Source organism: Lepidochelys kempii, chromosome 5 (assembly GCF_965140285.1).
Source record: "Lepidochelys kempii isolate rLepKem1 chromosome 5, rLepKem1.hap1, whole genome shotgun sequence".
Lineage (NCBI taxonomy): Eukaryota > Metazoa > Chordata > Testudines > Cheloniidae > Lepidochelys > Lepidochelys kempii.
Genome location: NC_136384.1, coordinates 15,206,742 through 15,224,177, shown reverse-complemented (window position 1 = coordinate 15,224,177; position 17,436 = coordinate 15,206,742). Strand labels below are relative to the sequence as shown.

The 17,436-nt window shown below is 48.2% G+C and overlaps 1 protein-coding gene across 4 annotated transcripts in view; it reads left to right on the top strand.

Annotated features, from left to right (window-relative positions):
• SMAD7 (SMAD family member 7) overlaps positions 1–3,530 on the top strand; it is a 41,584-nt gene extending 38,054 nt beyond the window's left edge. For all 4 annotated transcript variants that reach the window (XM_073343507.2, XM_078852705.1, XM_073343509.2 and 1 more), the window contains one exon: positions 1,524–3,530. In XM_073343507.2, the coding sequence (XP_073199608.1) occupies positions 1,524–2,062 (539 nt within the window). In that variant the 3' untranslated portion in view covers positions 2,063–3,530. The remainder of the gene's footprint in view (positions 1–1,523) is intronic.
• The last annotated feature ends 13,906 nt before the right edge of the window (positions 3,531–17,436 follow it).

Genomic DNA, 17,436 nt, shown 5'->3' with positions numbered 1-17,436 from the left:
AGGGTGGGGAAGAAATCAATTACTATAGGTACAGTGCTTATCAGTTTTCATCTTCCAGAGCATTTCACAGGGTATGTCTTCACTGCAGAGTTAACTCAGGTAATAGGCAGTGGGATCTGAGCACTCCGGGTAGCCTGGCCTAGATGCCTGCAGTGTCATCCCCGAGTTACCGTGTCCTCACTGGTGCTGCACTCACCGGCACGTCTCGCTAGGACATCTGGGGGAACATCCCATGCTTCTCTGTGCCGCAGTTAATCGAGACGCTCTGTGATTCTTTCCCAGTGAGCTGTGGGAGAAGTTGTCTGACCTTCTGAGCTCATGGGGGGAATTGTGGGAAGGCATTGGAGGACTGTCAGCACTTGAGAGGTTTAGCCTGTGTCCTCACTGCAAAGTGGGCGAGTTATCAGCCCAAGTGAAAGCCTCATTCTAGCATTAGCCGGGGTAGTATAAGGTAGCACTGCACTTGGGTGAGAGATTTTTGTGTGTGTGGACGGAACGGCAGGGGATATGGGGCAGCACCTTAGTAAGAGTCTGGGGTAGCTGCAGTGAAGACAGACCCATGGACATCAGCTAACAACTGCTTACAACACCCCAGAATATTCAAATATTCTCACCCTTGTTTTAGAGCTGAGGAAACGGAGGCAGAAAAGACCAGCTACTAACAAGGCTGCAGAGGACATGGGAATTGGAGCACAGATTAGAAAGGCAAGAGTTAATTGGCTCCCATCCCTGTACTTAAACCACTAAGTTAGGCCTCTCTTTCCACGGGCCTGTCTACACACGAAAGTTGTGCCACTTTAAACTATATCAGCATAGTTGAAGAGATACAGTCCACTCATGTAGATGCAGTAACACTGATATAAAGGGACTTAATACCAATGTAGTTTATTCCTGTTCAGAAAGTGGAATAAGGTATATCAGTGTAAGGAACCTTCATAGTGTTATAACTGTGTCCAATTTCTACTGTTATAACTGTTTCAGTAAAAAATTGCACCAAAGATAGTCATATTGGTACAAAATCTGGGTGTAGCTCTCGATCTCTTTTTATGGTCAAAAGGCCAGTTTTTCATCTGCACAAAGTGCCTAAATCCCTTTGAAAATCTGCCCCAAAGAGACTTGAGAGTAGAGCTGGGAGTCAGGTTCTGTTCCTGGCTTTCCCAAAAGTTCACTGTGTAACTTTGAGGCAAAATCATTTAGAATACAATTTTCAAAAGCACCTGAGTGACTTAGGAGCCTAATAGTCCTATGATATAGGATCCTAAGGAAAAATCCTCAAAGGTATTTAGGTGCCTCACTTCTCTGGTGCCTAAATAGCTCTGAGAATCTGGGCCTACATCCTTTTGACAATGGGACTTAGGCTCTGGTCTTGCCTAGGGATAACGATAATAATCACAGGTCTTTGAAATGCACTGTCAGAACTATGGGAAGAGGGTGATCTTTCAGAGCTCAGGATTTATAAGGTTATGTTATTTATCTCTGTTGTAATAAATCTCTCTCTTTTTTTCCCCTCTTTCTCGCTGTAGATTCCCAAGTTCTTCAGGGGCCGGGGGATCGGTCACACTGGTGCGTGGTGGCATACTGGGAAGAGAAAACGCGTGTGGGCCGGCTGTATTCTGTCCAAGAGCCCTCCCTGGATATCTTCTATGATCTACCTCAGGGGAACGGCTTCTGCCTCGGACAGCTCAATTCAGACAACAAAAGCCAGCTGGTGCAGAAAGTCCGCAGCAAAATTGGCTATGGCATCCAGCTGACTAAGGAAGTGGACGGCGTTTGGGTATACAACCGCAGTAGTTACCCTATCTTTATCAAGTCGGCCACACTGGACAACCCCGACTCCAGGACGTTGCTGGTTCACAAAGTTTTCCCAGGATTTTCCATCAAGGCTTTTGACTATGAGAAGGCATACAGCTTACAGAGACCTAACGACCATGAGTTCATGCAGCAGCCATGGACCGGATTTACTGTTCAGATCAGCTTTGTGAAAGGCTGGGGCCAGTGCTACACAAGACAGTTTATCAGCAGTTGCCCATGCTGGTTGGAGGTTATTTTTAATAACCGATGACTTGAGACAGAGTGGACTCATGACATTATAACTACTTTGCTGCTAATATTTCCTTCTGAGTGCTTGCTTTTCATGCAAACTTTTTTGTTTGTTTGTTTGTTTGTTTGGTGTTTTGTGTTGTTTTTTTCCCCTCCCCTGTTTTGAGAAATAGCTTATGGAAAGATTTTTGCCTTGGTATTTTGATAAATATATATATATATATATATATTTTTAATGTGTGAATGACCAATAACTCAGAAGGGGGAAGAGAAGTGGGAGGGGATTACATAAAATAATCATTTAATGCCACTGAAATTGTTACCCTCAGCGATTGGTGGAATTCAGTCACATGCTGTTTGTTACAGCTCCCTCATAAAAAGGGTTTATACGTGTTTTTGGCACACCGGAGGTCTTCTGCTGCCAGATGTCTCGTCGTCCCCCTTGTCATGCGGAGTGCTCGCACACACAGGGCCATCTTGCTGTAGCTTCTGCCTACAGCGGTGGCACATTCCCGCTGCTACTTGTCAAAGTGCAGCATCTTCACTCCTGTGATGGTAAACCAAGTTCCCCCCCAGTGGCGACCACCCTGCATTGTCCCTGACACAGAACAAATGTATGTGCCGGTGCACCCAGGAGGCATCAGGAGCCAATGCAGCAAAGTGAAACTCTATCGTTCAGTTCCTTGCTCCTCTTTGTTTGTTTTTTTCATCTTTTTTCATGTATGCTTGTTGCTTTATTTAAAGATCACGTCTTGTCACTGTTATGCCAACAGTCCATGGTGGACGCATGGGTTTTGGAAGACGCATGCCCACACTTTGAGTGCTTTTATTGTTTTATTGATACTATGAGGAAAAAAAAACATGCATGGCCCATGCTTTTCAATTTGAGCTGAGATGCAACCTTGGTGAGAAAACAGAAACCTACAAAAAGCAAGCAAACAAACAACAACAAAAACTGGGGGGAAAATGTATTCATGATCTTTGGTCCATCATAACCTGCCTTGATCAGGTTAGAGCGATAGCAGTTGTATCCGGAAATGCAGTCGCTCTTTCATTTCTTCTTGAATTCATACACTAGTATGATACTTTTACACTGTTCTTAGCTCAATGAGCATGTTTAGACCTTAACATAAGCTATTTTTCTAAATATAAAGGTTTAAATGAACAAGAGAAGCATTCTCATTGGAACTTTAGCATTGTAGTGCTTTGGAAATAAAACAAAAGAAAATGGAAAAAAAAAGGACTCCTTAAAAAAAAAACCTTGAGATTTATTAAAGAAAAAATGTATTTTATGTTATATATAAATATATTATTACTTGTAAATATAAAGACGTTTTATAAGCATCATTATTTATGTATTGTGCAATGTGTATAAACGAGAAAAATAAGAAAGATGCACTTTGCTTTAATATAAATGCAAATAACAAATGCCAAATTTAAAAAAAAAACACGAGATTGGTGTTTTTTTCTATGGGTGTTATCATCCAGATGAATGTTTTTTCTAAAGGAGTTTATGTTCCATTAAAAAATAAAAATGTACACTTGAGCTGACATTGTGCAGAGTGACTCTTTTATGGGTGGGGGTGGGGTAGATGGGGGGGAAAACAGCCTACCTGGAGCTGAGTCTAAGTACCCAGCTATGGGATCTAGCAGACATTGCTATTTAACTAAGGGAGACAACTCTCACAATATGGGCGCTGCTCAAGTCAGGTTTTGGAAGGAGGGTCGGCAGGAGGTTGGGACTCAGGAGATGTGACATCAATTCCTGGCTCATCTGAAAACTTTGTGTGTGATTTTGTACAAGTCACTTAATCCGACCTTCAGTGATGCCAGCACATGCTGGATTTCTTCCAACGCTGGCCTCAGCTGCTGCAGGTTGTTGCTACTCCCCCATTCTGCTTCCCAGTGAGTGGGAGCAGAATCTGGACAGAATGGGAGGCAAAGCCCATGACCCGGCTGGGGAGAAGAGGGGAGTAGGGCAAGGCTAGGGGACAACTGGCTCCACCCCAAGTCCAGCCTTGCAGAGCTCAGGAACTCTGCCTCTTTCCCACCACAGTGGGCATATGTGCCCATCCCCAATTACTGTAGTTTCTGAGCACCTCATGCTCGTTCATATATTTATCCTCAAAACACCAGTGTGAGGTAGACGATGCTGTCATCCCCAGTTTACAAAGGGGGACCTGAGGCCCAGAGGACATGTCCTCAGACACCCAGGAAGGCTATAGCAGAGCAAGGGTCTTGAATCTGGTCTCCCAAGTGCCATAAGCACTGCCCCATGCGCTTCTCGCAGTGGTCACAACTTGGAAATGTCAGCCATTACTGGGAGAAAAAACATGCCCCAGTCTGCCCTCCATTGCATGGTGCAATGCCCACTGAAAATCAGGCGGACCGGTATGCTGTACGATTAGCCAGTTAACTAAGGAGCAAAGGGATACCGCTTGAAGCATGGCGTTACAGTAGGTGTCAGAGTGCTTCGTATTGCATGTACATAAGGCTAGTGTTCAGTAACTAGATTATTGTATCCAGGCCCTAGGTTTTAGCAATGAGACAAGCTATAAGCTTTACAACAGGAGTGCAGGGAAGAAATTCGTGCCGGGGGAAGGGGGAGATTACAAACTTTTAAGTGTAAAAGTGGAGACAAAAATTCCAGGGCCACTTGTTTAGTAAATACACCTTTTATCATGAAGTCTTTCACACTAGCTAGCTATGGTACCATGACAATGCATCCCCCTCTGGGATGGAGGGCAGTCACCAGCTAGCACAGAGAACACTGGACCGCAAAGGGGATGGGAAATTTTAGTCAAAGATACTGGAATGCTGGCTACTATCGTGGACAATGTTAAAGTGTCACGTTAAGCAGGCAGGCCGTTCCCTTTTTAAGGGGTCTGCTGAGAGAGCCACATACAATAGCTTGCATAATAACTCAGCCTGAGTACCTCCGGGAGGAAGGGCTGAGTTGCGTTTGACTGGGATGTGCCAGGGCAGTGAGGTTGACAAAACTGAGGCAAACCTTGGGATACTGGCCAGTTTCCAGTGAATGGCAGCTGGACACTGCATGTTCTAAGAACTTGGGAGGCAGGTGAACCATATCTTGTCACCAAGATGGGTTTAGGGCAAATGGGAAACACATTGAGCTCCTTGGCTGGTGGGTGACTCACCCATCTCCCTGCTGCTAGAAACCGTCTCTGCTACCCTTAGCTATATACTGACTAATCTCTTTCTGCCAGTTCCCAACTCAGCCCGTGGCTCAGAGGGCATTCAGGCTAATGGAATGGGAGTAGGCCTGGACAGAATTGCCAACGGAGATGGGGTATTGGGTCCGGCATTAGGGCACTTTCAGGCGTTCAACAAGAGGACAGGCGTACTGAGAGGGTATTGAATCATTTGAGGGGGGGGAGGGGATGTTATGTCACTTGGGTGTGGGAAGAGAAGGGAGGACAAGCTGGGGGTTAAATTGAAGGCACTGTATGGACTGTGCTAAAGGTCGCAGGGTGGCTTGCTCCTTGCCACCATCCCTGGGTGAGGCGATACTCAGTCTCCAGGCCCTTTCCGTTCCCAGCCTTTTCAATGACTCAGCCCTGGACAGGGATGCCGGTTGTGATGGTGTTTTTGGTGATACAGTTTATAAATGCCTAGGCTAGGAGAAGTGCTTTAAGCCAGGGACTGTGTTTTCCTATGTTTGAACAGCATCCAGCATGATGGGGAAACTGCTCATGACTGAACCCGCTGGGGAATACAAACCAAATAATTATTTCACTAGGCACGGACCACGACCTCACTTGGGCACATTTCACCCTGGCCATCAGACCGTCAACTTTCTGTCAGGAGTTAGATTTGAACTGGAGACCAAAAGGTAAAAGGCTCAGCATCCCATTACCAGCCTCCAGCCTTTCCTCTTTAAACAGGGTGTTAGTGTCATGTATCGGGGGTAGCCGTGTTAGTCTTTAAGGTGCCACTGGACTCCTTGTTGTTTTTGTGGATGCAGACTAACAGATTTATTTGAGCATAAGCTTTCATGGGTAAAAACCCCACTTCTTCATGGAGTGAAAATTACAGATGCAGACAGAAATATAGTGACACATGAAGAGACGGGAGTTGCCTCGCAAGTGGAGACCCAGTGTTGACAGGGCCAATTCGATCAGGGTGGTATAGTCCACTCCCAATACTAGATGAGGAAGTGTCAATTCCAGGAGAGGCAAAGCTGCTTCTTTAATGAGCAAGCCACTCCCAGTCCCTATTCAAGCCCAAATTAATGGTGTTAAATTTGCAAATGAATTTTAGTTCTGCTGTTTCTCTTTGAAGTCTGTTTCTGAAGTTTTTCTGTTTAAGTATAGCTACTTTCAAATCTGTTATAGAATGTCCAGGAAGATTGAAGGGTTCTCCTACTGGCTTTTGTATGTTACCATTCCTGATGGTCAATTTGTGGGCATTTATTCTTTTATGTAGGGACTGTCCATTTTGGCCAATGTACATGGCAGAGGGGCATTGCTGGCACATGATGGCATGTATAACATTAGTAGACGTGCAGGTGAATGAGCCTCTGATGATGTGGTTGGGTCCTCTGACGGTGTCGCTAGAGTAGATATGAGGACAGAGGAGGCAACAAGGTTTGCTACAAGGATTGGTTCCTGGGTTAGTGTTTCTGTGGTGTGGTGTGTAGTTGCTGGTGAGTATTTGCTTCAGGTTGGTGGGCTGTCTGTAAGCAAGGACTGGCCTGCCTCCCAAGGTCTGGGATAGTGAGGGATCATTTTCCAGGATAGGTTGTAGATCGTTGCTGATGTGTTGGAGAGGTTTTAGCTGGGGGCTGTACATGATGGCCAGTGGTGGTCTGTCATTTTCTTTGTGTGCCTGGCCTATAGTAGGTGATTTCTGGGTACCTGTCTCGCTCTGTCAATCTGTTTCCTCACTTCCCCAGGTGGATAGTGTAGTGTTAAGCATGCTTGATAAAGATCTTGTAGGTGTTTGGCTCTGTCTGAGGGATTGGAGCAAATTCGGTTGTATCTTAGGGCTTGGCTGTAGACAATGGTTCGTGTAATGTGTCCTGGATGGAAGCTGGAAGCATGTAGGTAAGTAGTCTACACTACTGCGCAGGTCGCTCTAAAATGCACAACTTCAGCTACGTGAATAGCGTAGCTGAAGTCGACGTACTTAGATCTACTCACAGCGGTGTCTTCACTGCGGTAAGTTGACAGCTGATGCTCTCCCATCAACTCCACTTGCGCTCCTCGTTCTGCTGGAGTACCAGAGTCGATGGGAGAGCGCCCAGCAGTCTATTTATTGCGTCTATACTAGACGTGATAAATTGACTTCCATTCCCCCCCCACCCCGATCGATTGCTGCCCGCCGATCCAGCTGGTAGTGTAGACAAGCCCTTAGAGGTCAAATGTTGTGGAAACTTCATCGAGACCATAATTCAGTTGGTTTTCTTAGTATTCTCTGCCAGCCGATGTGAAATATTCAATTGTCATGTCACAGCTTTTGCATGGCCAGTCTAGCTGAGAATGCTGGTTTTTGCTTGAGGTTCAAACGTATCTGCCTAAGAAATTCATATGGGGCTAGATCCACAAAGGTATTTAGGCTCCTAACTGCCACTTTAGGCAAGTCCAACATTTGTCTCCTCAGAAACTGTGCTCAGCTGCTGCCTAAGCCCATAGGGGCTTAAAATCCCTCAGCAACTAAGTCTCCACTGATAAAGGCCCTCCCCACCTCCCCCCCAAAAATCTGCCAGTGAGCATGTGAACAGACGTGTCAGTCCCAGTGTTCAGTGCCTAGATCACACCTGAGGCTATGGCTACGCTGCAGAGCGTACACCAGGGCCACTCTACCCACGCAGAGCCTCCGCTGTAGCATTGTTAGTGCCGCGGGCTCGCCCGGCGACTCAATTGCGAGCGGCGGTAGCGATGTCAGCGGGAGACGCTCTCCCACCAACATAGCACTGTCCACACCAGTGTTTCGTTTGGTGTAACTTACGTCACTCGGTGCGGGGGAGGGGCCTTAGTTACACCCCTGAGTGACACAACATGTGCCGATATAAGCAGTAGTGTAGATTTAGCCTTTGCCGTGCAACTGAAAGTCGTCGCAGTGCGCCCATGGCCTACGTGTCAAGCTTGGTGTTCACCTGTCTTGCTAAAAGAACGAGCCTCACACAAACCACTGCTGCAGAAGGAGGTGAGCAACACACACACACACAGAGCAAACAGACAGGATGTGGGCGACCCATGTCTAAATCCTCTCCCTGCCTGACATGGAGCAGTGATTCATATATTCACGGATTCCAAGGGCAGAGGGGACACCTGTGCTCATCAAGGCTGACCTGTATACACAGGCCACAGAACTGCCTCAAAATAATTCCTAGGGCAGATCTTTTGGCAAAACATGCAATCTTGATTTTAAAATCGTCAGTGATGGTGAATCCACCACGAAACCTTGGTAAATTGTTCCAAGGATTAATTACTTCTCCCAATTAACATTTTATGCTTTATTTCCACTGAATTTGTCAAGCTTCAACTTCCAGCCCTGGCATCACTTTATACATTGCTCTACAATCATGTAGCTACTTATAGACTGTAATCAAATCACCCCTTAACCTTCTCTTTGTTAAGCTACATAGACTGAGCACCATGAGGCTATCATTATAAGACATGTTTTCTATCCTTTACGCATTCTTGCGGTGCAGCTCTGTACCCCTCCAGAGTATCAACATCCTGCTTGAATTGTGGGCACCCGAACTGGACACCATATTCCAGCAGCAGTTGCACCAGTGCCAAATACAGCCAAAATAGCCTCTCTACTCCTACTTGAGAGTCCCCCGTCTGTGCTGCGGAGGAGCACATTAGCTCTTTTGGCCACAGCATCATATTTGATCTCATGTCTCCCACTTGACTGTCCTAACCACTGGGCGATGGAGTCTTTCTGATGCTGTCTCTGGCCCAATGAATATTTCATTTATACATAGTGGATCAGCGTCAATGGGAGAGGCTGAATGAGACTGGAAAGCTACGAAGCAGAGCTGAGCAGAAAATTTCCAACCAGTGTGAATATTTAGCACTTATGTGATACTTTTATTTTTAAAAAGAGAAGCCGCTTCTTCCAGTGATTAAAGCAGAGGACGCACTCTCTCGCTCTGTGGGACCTTGGACAAGCTACTTTTTAAAAAAAAAAATCTGTACCTCAGTTTTCCCTTCTGCAAAATGAGGATTACCAAAGCCGCCCACTGCTACGGGTTGATTTATTCATGTTTGTACAGCAGCCTGAGCACCTTGGATGAGGTGTGCAAAGAATTATAGAAACTTTATGAACTTTAACTAAATCAGCCTCACAACAAGCCTGTGGGGTAGATGATACCTGTTCCATTTTTATAGATGGGGGAAATGAAACAGAGAAGTTAAGCAACTCGCTCAAGGCCGCAGATGGCTTCCGTGTCAGAGTCAACATTAGATCTCAGGCGTGCTGACAGTAATTACAGAGCGCAATAAAGTAGGTACAAACCATCAAACTTTTTGCTGACCAATCACATGTGAAAAATGCTTGCATCGTCAAGCTGCTGAGACTAGAATAGGGTCAATAATGTTTCATGTACCACAAGGAGTAGCGCTAGGCTGAAGAAAAAGTGTTTGTTATTTAACTTTGTTTTAAGCCCAGTGCTGAATTCCCAGCAGATTCCCTCAGGCTAAATAGGTTTGGGTACGGGATGGGAGTCTGCCATATTCCTGCCAGAAGCTGCAGGAAGTGGTGGCGGTGGTTCATTAGGCGGTGTCTTCTTCTGAGCCAAATACCGAATTTATGGTCCACCACAGAACTAAGGGGTATTGTGCACTCAAGGAGCCTCCTTTCAGCCTCCTTGCCAACATGCTCAGGGTCTAACTGATAGCCATATTTGGATCAGGAAGGAATTTCCCTCTGGGGTCAGATTGGCAGAGACCCTGGGCGAATTTTGCGTCCTCTGCTGCATGGGGCACGAGGCACTTGCAGGTTTAAATTAGTGTAAATGGTGAATTCTCAGTAACTTGAAGTCTTTAAATCATGATCAGAGTGTGACGGGTTGGAAAACCCCTTGTGAACTGCCACCTGATGTGCTGGGACTACCTCTAAGCCCGTTTTCCCTGCCAGCTTGGGACTTCAGTGCCCTGCCCGGTTGTGCCAGACATGCTTGCCAGCTACAACCACAGACCCAGGTCTGAACTACTTCCCCCTACAAGCTGCAGGCTTAACTGAAAACAGCTTAAGAAGTGTTCCTGTCTCCAACACTCAGATGTCCAGCTCCCAATGGGGTCTAAACCCCAAATAAATCCGTTTTACCCTGTATGAAGATTATATAGGGTAAACTCATAAATTGTTTGCCCTCTATGACACTGATAGAGAGATATGCACAGCTGTTTGCCCCCTCAGGTATTAATACATACTCTGGGTTAATGAATAAGTAAAAAGTGAGCTTATTGAATACAAAAGGAAGGATTTAAGTGGTTCCGAGTAATAACAGGCAGAAAAAAGTGAATTACCAAGCAAAACAAAATAAAACACGCAAGTCTACGCCTAATACAGTAAGAAAACTGAATACAGATAAAACCTCACCCTCAGATGTTTCAATAAGCTTCTATCACAGACTGGATGCCTTCCTAGTCTGGGCACAATCCTTTCCCCTGGTACAGCCCTGGTTCCAGCTCAGGTGGTAGCTAGGGGATTTCTCATGATGGTAGCCCCCCTTTGTTCTGTTCCGCCCCCTTATATAGCTTTGGCAGAAGGCGGGAATCTTTTGTCTTTCTGGGTCCCCACCCCTCCTTCTAAATGGAAAAACACCAGGTTTAAGATGGCTTTCAGTACCAGGTGACATGGTCACATGTCCTGTGAGACCCCCCAAGCCCTCATTCCTCCCAGCCTGACTCACAGGAAGGCCTGCCTGCAAACAGAGCCATCCACAGTCAGTTGTCCTGGTCAATGGGAGCCATCAAGATTCCAAACCGCCATTAATGGCCCACACTTTGCATAATTACAGTAGGCCCTCAGAGTTATATTTCATATTTCTAGTTTCAGACAAAAGAATGATACATACATACAAACAGGATGACCACACTCAGTAGATTATAAGGTTTGTAATGCTACCTTACAAGAGACCTTTTGCATGAAGCATATGGCAGTTATATTGTATATACACTCATTAGCATATTTTCATAAAATCATAGAGAGTGCAACGTCACACTGAGGACTTCAGTAATTCAGCCAGAGGTTAGGGGGTCTATTAGAGGAGTTGTTGGGTGAGGTTCTGTGGCCTGCAATGTGAAGGTCAGACTAGATGATCATGATGGTTCCCCTTCTGGCCTTAAAGTCTGTGAGACATGAAACTAAGGCCCTAACTACTCGTGGTTAACTATCAAAGCTCTGTCCACAGCTCTAATTATGTGTGGCCATCAGACAGCTCCTTAATGACAATATTGACCCTGGTTCATAAGTGAGTGCAGAAGACTACCAGCTTGGCATGGAAACATTTAAAACTCATTGTGCTCTGGAGTAAATGATGCCAAAAAGTGCAGAGAAATAGTGAATCCAGACCCTATATGAATCAACATTCAATATTGTCTTATTGTTTCTGGAGCTGGTCTATCTGTCTTCACCTATTCTCTCTTGCCCTGTACTTTCATTGTATGCTCATTGGGGCAGGCATTGCGCACTGTTTGTACAGCACCTCGTAAGGTGGGATCTTGTTGCATGACTAGCACTCCTAAGCGCTACGGTAATACAAACAATAAAGAATAATAATTGCTTTACATGATTAATTGTTTGCTAATGGCTTAACTACACAATAAATTTCCACCAGTTTAATTTAAATCAATTTTAAAACCAATTTAGTTAAATCAGTGCAAAGCCCTGTGTAGACACACTGATCTCAGTTTACGAGTGGTTTCTTGCAGTTTAGTATAAGTTGTAAATCAGGATAGTGCCAATGAAATCAACGCAACTACGCCAATTTATTATATGTATTTATTCGTACTGCAGTAGCGGCTAGAGGGACCAGCCAGGGATTGTGGTATTGGAGACTGAGACTTTAAGGCAGGGATGGACAAACTTTTTGCCAGAGGGGCACATCAGCGAATAGAAATTGTATGGCGGGCCATGAATGCTCACAAAATTGGGGTTGGGGTGTGGGAGAGGGTGCGGGCTCTGGGGTGGGGATGAGGAGTTTGGGGTGTAGGAGGGTTCTCTGGGCTGAGACTGAGGGGTTCAGAGAGCAGGATGGGGATCAGGGCTGGGGAAGGGGTGCAGGAAGAGATGTGGGTTCCACCTGGGGGTGCAGGCTCTGCGATAGGGCTGGGGATGAGAGGTTTGAGGTGCAAGAGGGTGCTCTGGGCTGGGATTGAGGGGTTTGGAGAGCAGAAAGAGGACCGGGGCTGGGGTAGAGGGTTGGGGCATGGGGAGAGGCTCAGGGGGTGCAGGCTCCAAGCGGTGCTTACCTCAAGTGGCTCCCGGAACCAGTGACATGTCCCTTCTCTGGCTCCTATGCGGAGGCGCTGCCAGACAGCTCTCCACGCTGCTTCATCTGCAGGTGCCACCCCTGCAGCTCCCACTGGAGTGCGTAGGAGCAGGAGTGGGACCATGCCACGGCTTCTAGTAGCCGTGTGGTGAGGCCCCCCCCCGACCCAGCGCCCTGGACGGAGCAGGACCAAGCTGCGTGGTGCAGCCCCGACCCAGCTCCCTAGCTGGAGTGCTGGAGCGGGGCGAGACATGTGGTGTGGCCCTGACCCAGCACCCCTGCCGGAGAGCCGGAGCAGGGCCAAGCCGTGTGGTGCGGCTTGTGGGCTGGCTTAAAACGGCTCATGGGCAGGATCTGGCCCGCGGGCTGTAGTTTGCCCACCCCTGCTTTAAGGGCTGAGCTTTCCAGATAGAGTCTGGGCTGGGCACTGCAGTAAAAGGCCATGTTGTTGTTATGCGTGCCCATTGTGTTATCACTGAACACAACAGAAATCAGGGTCCCATTGTGCTAAGTGATGTAGACAAATATAACAAAAAGCCCCAAAGACCTTACAATTGAGGTATAAGACAAGGGCCACATGGATACAGACATCTGACAGGGGCTTATCTCTGATCTCAAATGTGCCAGTATACAGCAGACTCCTTGAGGCAGGCAGTGATCTGAAGGGCACACTGAGTCCAGAATTCTGGAGAGGGCCCGGCTAACCCAGGCAAATCTCCCTCTGAAGCCAAATGGAGTGTTACCTGAGCAAGGCTGGCTGGATCAGGCTTTAATAGGGTCCAGATGTCATCCAAGAGCACGTCAGACTAAATTACCTCCAAACTGTGCATAATCCACCCCATTTCCTGATTTAGACTATGCTTCTGCCTGGATGGCATCATGTTACATAACACAGCGCAATGGCTGGAAGTCAAAGCTGATTCTCAAGCCGGATACCTGCTGGCAAGTTCTAGATCGGCCCATCCTGTGGTGCAGAAGTGAAAGCATCCACGGCATCTGAGAAGCGATTTGCCACCTATTCTAATTATTTCAGAATAGCCTGGCACAAACCTGCTGCTGCTGCTTTTGGCCATGCTGCTTGCGGGTCTCCTCACACTGCCTAGCCAATGGTACTCAGGGTGGGCAGGCCCCTGTACCCCACATGGAACCCCCACTGATTTCAGTGAGATTCTGCATGGGCATAAGGGTCTACCTGTGCTGAGCATTTACAAGATCAGGGTCCTATAGAGTGCAACCTTCTTTGCAGGCCAAGAAGCAGGTCAGTTCCTCATGCCAGGTCAGGGCAGATTGACTGACAGATATGTGTGTCTCTCCCTTGGAGGCCTCACCTAACTCCTCCCTGGCCTACACTTCCAGCATAGTCTCTTACCACATCATCACCTCTTCTTCACTGGTGGTGGACCACCCTTTTTGTCCATTTCTCCCACAACCACCTCTGTGCTTATTTCCACATGCAACGCCCATTCAGGTCCAGCCCACCACAGCACTACCCTTTTCTGATTCCTTTTCCTGCAGTCTCCCTACGTCTGTGAAGCCCACAAGAAATGAGTCGGCATTACTGCGCTGGGCTTCTCAGTGCATCCATGACTACTCCATCTCTATCTTGCTTAGATTGCCAGCCTACCTTTTTGAAAGTGACTCGTGATGATCAGAAAGTGCTGAGCAAACAACCTCTGAAAACCAGGGGCCTGTAAGGTGTCTCAGGAAGGGTACCTAAAATTACTAGTCACTTCAGAAAATGTATTAGTATCACTATTTATTTATAGTATGGTAGTGCCTGGAGGCCCCAACCATGATCGGGCCCCAGTTGTGCTCGGGGCTGTTTATACACATTGTAAGCTCATCAGGGTAGGGACTGCCTCTTACTGTCTACTGAGGGAAAGACAGAGCAAGGGAGGGATGGGGAAACAGCATCACAGAGCAGGGAAGTGCTTGGATGAGGTCAGCTCGTGGATGAAGAACAACTGGCTGAAGTTGAACCCCAGCAAGAAAGAGGTGATGCTGGTGAGCAGAGGAAAATAGTCTGACAAGCTTGCAGCCCAGGGGCAGGGGCCATTGGCTGAAGATACACATCCACAATCAGGCTACGGCTAGGCACACTCTTCAATTCCTCGCTGACGCTGAATGCGCACGTAGCAGAATTCACAAGTAACACTTTATCATGTCTGCTTGGCTAGGAGACTCCATCCCTTCCTGGGGATGAAGACTTGGCAGCTCACCTGCATTACAACAATGTGTTCTACCTGGGCATGAAATCTTCAGCACGTAGGAAATGCTAGAGGTTCAGACTATGCTCCTCAACAACACAGGCTACTGTAAATGTATCATATCTGTCCCCTACTTAGGGGAGGCTAGCCCCCAGCTCTGCCTCTTCCGCCCCAACCCCAGCAACTGACAAACCCGACACACCCTGCCCCTCCCCTATGGCCAGAGGAACCCCGAGCACCTCCCTCCCCACAGCCGAAGGAGCCCTGGGCTGGCCGAAGCCCTGAACCTCCCCCCGCAACTACCCGGATGTGCCCTGAGGCCCACCCCGCACCTGCCAGGAGGTGCCCTGAACCCTCTCCCTCCCACCTGCCCATAGGAGCCTGGGCCATCCGCAGCCATGCAGCCCCTCCCCAGACCCTAAGCTGCTGCGGGGAAAAGCCTCTCACTCTTGTCCGAAGACACTTTTGCTATGTCCCATGCAGGTTCTGGGGCAGCTGAGGAGGCAGTATTTGCTACACAGCTTCCTGGGTTCATCAGTAATCTCCCTGGAGTCCCTGATGAACCCAGGAAGCTGAATAGCACATACCATATCCTCAGCCACCCCGGAACCTGCATGAGGCATAATAAAACAAAAACGTCCCCCAAAACTCCACAACCGGTGGGTCTGGTGGCAGCGGCAGTGCCTGGGGAGGCAGTGCCTCCCCTGGCCTATTATACCCACCGCCCATGCTGTCCTCCACCGGCTTCCTATCACGGTCAAGGTCTCACTCCTTATCTTCAAAGCGCTCCCTGGCCTGAGGCCATGGTATCGAAAAGACCACCTAATCGCTGAAATGATGCTCATGTTCAATAACTATGCTCCTTTGGAACAATGGAAAGCAACTGTAATAGTAAAGCTTGTCCGTGGGGGAGACCGAACCGTCTCCAGGGGCGGTCTGAGACTGTGCAATGAACTCCCCCAGGCACTAAGGACCATCACACACCTCACCATTTTCTGCTCCAGGTGCAAGGTGTGTTTCTTTGACCTTGTCTCCTCTTACATAAACACATAGCCACCGGTATTCTTACATTTAAAAATGAACCAAAAAAACCCCACCACACCCTACCACCCACAAGCCACTCCACTGCACACGCATCTCCCCCTGCGAAGGGGAAGGGAGCCCAAACAACACGTGACAGATGTGGAGCCACTGTGCTCAGTGCACGACTGCGAGGCCCTCAGCTACCACAGTAATGCGCGTAGTATAAGACTCTATGTAGAATAGAAAAAAAATTTGACTTGCCCAAGAGCACGTGGTTGTTCAGTGGCTGAGCCGGGAATAATATCCAGGGCCTCCTGATTTCCAGCCCAGTGCCCTAGCTTTTTGGGGCGTGGGGTAACTGCCTTTTGTGCCTTGTATCGATAGCACTGATCACATTGTCAGGTCTTAACAAATACACCCTCATAACACCAATGAATAATAGTTGGCATCATTTAAAATAAATGTGGCCCAAGTTTATTCCAACAAACCAGTTTCTCTCAGAGCCGCCCAGATTTCAGTGGTGCAAGCTCAGTCGCAGTTTACGCACCAAGATTAGGCATTTAGAGGTTACCACAGTGTGGTTAGTGGCATCAGTTTTTTGTTGTCTTTTTTTTATTTCTTTGAAAGATTACAGAAGCCTGACTCTCCGCTGAGCCTGCTACCAGGGCTGTGGTGCAAATAGCTCTTCTGTGTCATGCCTTTCGCCTCATTCCTCTCATTTCTTAGCAGATGATTTGCTTGACTGGGGGAGAATGTTCTCACTTCCTTTACAGCCTGGAATGTGTGTGGAAAAAAATACACCTAAGGGGTTAAAAAAACACCCCCTAAGGGAACTGATTGAATCAGACCTTCAACTAGGGAAGGAAATCCTATCGTCTGACCTGTTCGCTCCCTAGTATGAGCTATACAAATATAGAGGAAGGGCGGGTCTAACCTGCAGGACAGTCATAGGGGTGTGAACTTAAGGCAAGGAGGGAGTGCAAAGAGCATTCAGTCAGTACAAGGAGCAGGGACAGCAGCAGCAGATCTGCTTGAGGAAGGGACGGGACAGCTCAGGGGCCTATGTTACAGGGCCAGGCTGAGGCTGTGTTGTAGACTCAGAGGCAGATTAAGGTTTCCTGGGGCCCTGGGCCAGAGCAAGTGGGGGGGGGTCCCTCCCCACCCCTGAGGTCCCGCCCTCTTATGCCCATTCTGCCTTCAGCCCTGCTCATAGCCCCACCCCTTTCTACCCCTTCCCCGAGGTCCCACCCACCCAGGGTCCCCACCATTCCACCCACCCCTCAACCCCTTTGCTCCTTTTTGCCCCCCCCCCGCCATCTGCGGCCCCCAAGACTGGAGAAGCTGTCTCCACACCACGGCCTTGGGGCCACAATGGGGAGTGCTCCTCCAGTCTCCCAGAGCTGCAGTGGGGGTCTGGGTGTTGGGGCTTCCCCCGCCATCCTCCGCGCTTCGGGGTGCTGGGGCTCCTCTGGTGCTTCTGCCGGAGAGTGGGGTCGGGCGCGAGGGCTTCCCCTGCGACCCCGCAGCCTCTGCCAGGGACAGGGTGGGGCCACTGGGGGCTTCCTCTGCCGGGATGAGGTCGGTGGCTGCTGGGGGGTCATGGGGGCTTTCCCCCATCCCATGGCTTCTGCCAGGAGGGACGGGGTTGGTCGTTGGGTGGGCTTTCCTCCACCTGGGGGCTTCTGCCAGGAATGGGGTTGG